Below are 6,000 nucleotides of genomic sequence, written 5' to 3' on the forward strand. Positions count from 1 at the left end.
CAACATTAGTCATAAATAGCATTATAAATATTCACTTACCTTTGATGATCTTCATCAGAATGCACTCCCAGGAATCGCAGATCCACAAAAAATGCTTGTTTTGTTCGATAATGTCCATCATTTATGTCCATTTATGTCCAAATGGCCCTTTTTTTGTTAGGGCATTTGGTAAACAAATCCAAAAGCGCGTTCTGGTCCAGTCGGACGAAAAGTTCAAAAAGTTATATTACAGGTCGAACAAATTTGTCAAACTAAGTATAGAATCAATCGTTAGGATGTTTTTATCATAAATGTTCAATAATGTTCCAACCGGATAATTCCATTGTCTGTAGAAAAGCAATGGAACGAGAGATACCACTCATGAGAAATGCACGTGACTGAGAACGAGGCTGCTGGCAGACCCCTTAGTCAAACAGCTCTCATCCGGCCCCCCTTCACAGGAGCAGCCTGAAACAATGTTCTAAAGACGGTTGACATCTAGTGGAAGCCTTAGGAAGTGCAAAATAACCCATATCCCACTGTGAATTCGATAGGGGTGAGTTCAAAAACTACAAACCTCAGATTTCCCACTTCCTTTTTGGACTTTTTACTCAGGTTTTTGCCTGCCATATGAGTTCTGTTATGCTCACAGACGTCATTCAAACAGTTTTAGAAACTTCAGAGTGTTTTATATCCAATACTAATAATAATATGCATATATTAGCATCTGGGACTGAGTAGGAGCCAGTTTACTCTGGGCACACTTTTCATCCAAAAGTGAAAATTCTGCCCCCTATCCCAAAGAAGTTTTAACATCTGTTCGCTTAACCTGGAAGCCAGCTGCACCAATGTGTCTGAGGAAACACCGTTCAACTGACGACTGAGGTCAGCCTGCAGGTGCCCAGCCCACCACAAGGAGTCGCTAGAGCGCAATGAGCCAAGTAAAGTCCCCCTGGCCAAACCCTCCCCTAACCCGGATGACGCTGGGACTGTTGTGCGCCGCCATGTAGTGACGCTGCAACACTGCAATGCAGTGCCTTAGACCGATGTGCCACTCGGGAGATTCATTGTTTTATTGTGTGAATTATTTGCCCTTTTTACGCATAAAAAAACAATCCCCATTACATATTTCACCGGTAGTAAATGTACCATTAATCCCCGTTATTTGGTTACATTCATTTCTGTTAATGCATGTATTAATTACAGTCATTTACCATTCTCATTCTTGGAGTGGAAATATTGTTTGCAGAGTTCACAACCTGCTAGACTTGTGAGAAACATGTTTGGGTTTATTTCATAACCATCATTTACGAGTTTTGTCAATTTCTTTCATTGTTCGTTTGGAGTCCTACATGTGAGCAATGAGCATGTGTCTGGTTTCTCTGTACTGATAATGTTGAAGGAGCGCTCACTCCTCAGCATGCATAGAAGTACTTGGCCTGCTGCGCAGAAATGCAGGAAATCAGTTTTTTTTTTACATCCATTTTGAATGATAGTATATTAAAACTAATACATCCTCACAGTAGGCTATTTGAAAATCTTTCCAACCATCTCCCCCTCGATAATCACCAATCCTCGAGGTGAAATAGCAATGGAAGTTATTGGCCTGCTACTACATTGGCCTATAGGTTATAAGTTCCATGCTCTCATTTCTTTAGCCGCCAATGGAAGCACGGCGTATCAATGTCCCCATATGGCAGAGGCTGGTGATCTCGCATTTTCTGATTAGTATTATTTTAATTCTTATGATTAACCACATTACAATGATTTTGAGAAACTAAAACATTATTGAAATTAAGCTGTTCTAAAAAAAATGTGTATAATGAAAATCATAACTGGCATTCAGTACAGAAGAAATTGTATGATAAATTGTAAACTACCCCAGACTTGAAACTCGCGCTGCCTATAAAGTCTTTATAAAATAATTGCCTTCATTTTTCCATGGTCCCAGTTAGCCTATAGGCTACTTTGAAGAAAGGTAAAACTCATAGTTCCTCATAAAATGAAATACTTAATTGTTTGAAACCTGAAAGTTGTATGTTTTCAGAATGCACACTGCCTCCAGCTCACATTGTAAAGTGGTGGGTGTCACGTTAATATCCTGTTGCCTGCACTTGAATGGTGAATGAGAGGCGTGCTTCAATTAGCTCTTTTTAATCGTGCACCAAAACCGTTTTTAACACAGGATTGTATTTAGAATTGTTGCGAAATGAATGGGCTTATAAAAGCATATTTTACTCCAGCAGCAACCGGCTGAGTAGCAGCAGGAGAAATCCCGCTCAAAATAGGCTCTGTATGCTGTGTGGTAGTTGTGTTGGATAAATAAGATGCATGATGACTAACGCAAATATACACAGGCCAAGTTAATTCCACTAAATTATGGTAATGAACCTACAGACAAATGAGCATGACGGTCAAATGTATTTCCATCGACTGGTATTTCCATCAATGATAAAAAGCATTATTTTGGCATTTTTTTCTCCTAGTCATTTTGGCCAGCAACAGTTTTATTTATCGGCTTTAAATATTTTTTAATCAGCCAAAAACCGGCAATTGCTTAACAGAAACCCTGGTGTGTGTCTGCGTGTGTGTCTACGTGTGTGCGTGTCTACGTGTGTGGACAGCCAGCCCTACAAGCACCTCAGCTGGTCAAATAAAAGCAACCAACTCATTAGCTGATGGTTATGTAAGGGTTGTTACATCATTGAAGAAAGGAAAGGTGGAGATGTTGGGGATGAAGATATAATTGGACCGATACTATGCTGTATCTTGTCAGATGTTTTTTTTAACTTTGTATTAAATTGACCAATAATATAAGCAATCTTCTTCTTCCGTTAAATCGAGACCGCAATTATCATCATGATACCAAGTAGCCTACTGTTTGATCTGTCTGAATCAGTATACTTAATACATGCTTCAGTATGGCATTTCTGGTCTAATCCTGGAATGTGTTTAATCATTGAAGATATCTCGCTGTTCTTTACATTTTTTTCTTCTTTTCTCTTTAGAATCCTATTACTTTTGCCGAGGTTACATGACAATGAATGTGTCACATGACACACATTGTTTGGACGTGGCTGCTGCTCGCTTATCAGTCATCATGGTCGCCAGAGGGAGGGAGGGCCACACTGATCCTGATGTTGATGTGTATCTATATTAGGGTTGGGGATCAATTACATTTCAATTCAGGCATAAAACTGACATTCCTATTCAATAATTTACATCTCAAACTGAAAACCTTTTCATTTTTTGAATTGTATATTTAAATAACTTCCAGAATTAACTGAGTGACTTTAATTATAATTGACCCCAACCCTGACCTATACAGTATGACACTATTTCCAATCAAACATTATGTTCACCCTGATCATTCCAAAGGAATTGGAGATATTTCTGTAGCTTTACCAGTTAATTTTATTTTTTCCAACCAGTCAACATTTTCTCTCCTTCTTTCTTCTTCTTCATTCCTCTCTCTCTCCTGTTGCAGTTTGACGTTTATTGTCATGAGTCTTTCCCTGGCGGCAGAAGTGAGTGATTGCAGCTGGCCCATCTAGCGGAAATGTAAAAATTGGCTATTTCGTAAAAATTAATTGAAACAAACATTTGCTCTTTGGTCTTAATTTAAGGTTAAGGTTAGGCATTAGGGTTAGCAGTGTGGTTAAGTTTAGGTTTCAAATCAGATTGTTTGACTTTGTGACTGTGCCAGCAAGTGAGCACTCTGCAGACCTGCCTCCAGAACACGAGTCATCCCAATAAAATGCCAAGCTTCTCTTCTGTCCTGCTGATTACTGGCGTTCATTGAGTTCCCCAAAAGTATTCCTTATTTTATATACTGTATCAAACATAATACTGCTTTATATGCACTTTTATTTCCTCAAAGATTAGGAATCCTATAGCCCAACTGTGTAAACCTGTATTATGTTTATTTCTTATTATGTCATATGTGTTGGCTTGACAGTATGATGTAGGCATTGTAACCCGTGCAATCCATACTGTATGTTGTCGGAGCCACTCTGTGGGTTTATTTCTGTTTAGATTTTCCCAACCTGAGAGAACGAAGATCCAAAGATCACTGACATTTTAGTATAGTCTTTATTGGTAGTTTTCAGAGGAATCCCTCTTGCGATTGGCTAGAAATACGTGGGTGTGCGACTGTGTGTACGTGTGCGAATGGATTCGTACATGTGTGTGCATGTGTACTGTATGTGTGCTTGGTAAACGTTTCAACATCATTTTCTCTTGTGGAATGAAGGATGTTGCTTAGGGCTTGCCAGACAATCAACAACCATAATATTGCCACAGTCAGGCAACAGAGCTATTATGGAAATCAGATGGAAATATAAAGATGTTTTTTTTAGTGGATGTGTTTTTATTCCTCAGTTCTATTTTAATGTGTTGCGAAAGCATTGATCTTTTTGTATATTTTCAACATTTCATTAAATTGATATGCTATATGTTTTGTGTATTGATTCATGCTGTATGTTGATATGGCAGATACTTGTTTAGTACAATATGGAGTATTGTTTTAAACTCACAGGCCAGCAATGAGATTCATAGTTGATGCACGACTAGATGTCAGTTTCCCGAATGCATTGTGGTTGAAGTTTGTTTTTATACCACCACAGTTTGATGAAATCTCCTGTTGTATGTTCTTCTCCATGATGACATTTTTATACCCTTATACTGTACTGTTCACCTAAATGTCTTACTGTACGTCCCCTCAATGTCTCATAGATATCATCTGAACATTGAGAGTTTTGGTATTCATGGGCCGTTAGAGGTTTCTATCCATGTACAGTTTGATTATATGCTTTTTATGCATTTAACATTTAATAAAATAATTATTTGTCCTAGTTTTTCTAGAAATGTATGGGACATTTGAATTATTCTGGAGATGTTCACTGTCAACCATTATGGTACTTTCAAAAAGATGTAAAGATATATTCATTATTATATATCAAATCAAATGAATCATATTAAAGTTAGATTTGTGTATTGTTTTGATTTTAGTTTCTGAGTGTTTTTTTTCCTTTGTACAGATTGTGTTACTATTCTAAACTGTATGGCTCTTCTGTTTTGTTTCTATTAACTTCTGTTTTGATATTGTCCCATTCTACCTGATCTTTGTTTATTGATCTTGTCACCATGAGTAACAGTAGCCCAGCAGCAGCACATCTTACACTGTAGAAACATGTAAAAGAACCAAACCGTGAGAAAGTTGCGGGGTGAAATGTATTTGAATATAATCTAAATAAATATGTTCTACTCAGGCATGTTTGTTGTGTTGAATATGTATCAGACTGGTGATGATGACAGAGCAAAACATATATTGGAAAGAAAAGGTGTAGGGCCAACTACTGCACCACCCAAAAGGTTAGGCCAATTTAATTCACAACCAAATGGTTACTGGTTAAAATCCTATATGTGGGCTATACAGCAGAGGAACAAATGCCCTTGACAAAGAACATGTACAGTTACCTAAATTGAAACTACTGTAGATGTGGCTCATAATTGTGGTTTGGCATCCCATACTAGTTATACGGCATCCATATTAGGACTTCATATATCAAGCAAAACTATCTGATGACTTCCTAATATGGATTCCGTTAAAACAACTATATATCTTGTATGTAAAATATAGGCCGACTCCTCCAGATCATCTAGGACTACTGGAAAGAAAGTCAGTGGCATAGTAAATAGAAGGTGTGTTCAATATTTCAAATTAATATTCAACGAGACATTTACTTTGCAGCTTTGCACGATTTGTTACCATGGCAGCTCCGGTTTATATTGATTAGCTGTAATGAAGCTTCTTTTTATCTGCTCCTAGCAACTGACTGGGAGACATGTAGCATTTCCTTCACTGCTTCTCATCATGGGCTGCTGTGTCATGTTTGGAAAAGGGTATGATGGTTAGTGAGAAATATTTGACTGCTGCTTTAGTTAAATGCTAAAAGTGAATTTGAATTTCTAATTATTGGACAGAATTATGTATTTTTTATACTTTATATTAACATTTTA

General features: G+C 37.5%; 1 protein-coding gene across 1 annotated transcript in view; it reads left to right on the forward strand.

Moving 5' to 3' along the window:
- LOC135558576 (phospholipid phosphatase-related protein type 5-like) overlaps positions 1 to 5,250 on the forward strand; it is an 81,995-nt gene extending 76,745 nt beyond the window's left edge. Inside the window, exon 6 of the mRNA XM_064992474.1 lies at positions 2,988 to 5,250. Within this exon, the coding sequence (XP_064848546.1) occupies positions 2,988 to 3,017 (30 nt within the window). The 3' untranslated portion in view covers positions 3,018 to 5,250. The remainder of the gene's footprint in view (positions 1 to 2,987) is intronic.
- The last annotated feature ends 750 nt before the right edge of the window (positions 5,251 to 6,000 follow it).

The sequence above is a fragment of the Oncorhynchus masou genome, chromosome 17 (genome assembly GCF_036934945.1).
Source record: "Oncorhynchus masou masou isolate Uvic2021 chromosome 17, UVic_Omas_1.1, whole genome shotgun sequence".
Lineage (NCBI taxonomy): Eukaryota > Metazoa > Chordata > Actinopteri > Salmoniformes > Salmonidae > Oncorhynchus > Oncorhynchus masou.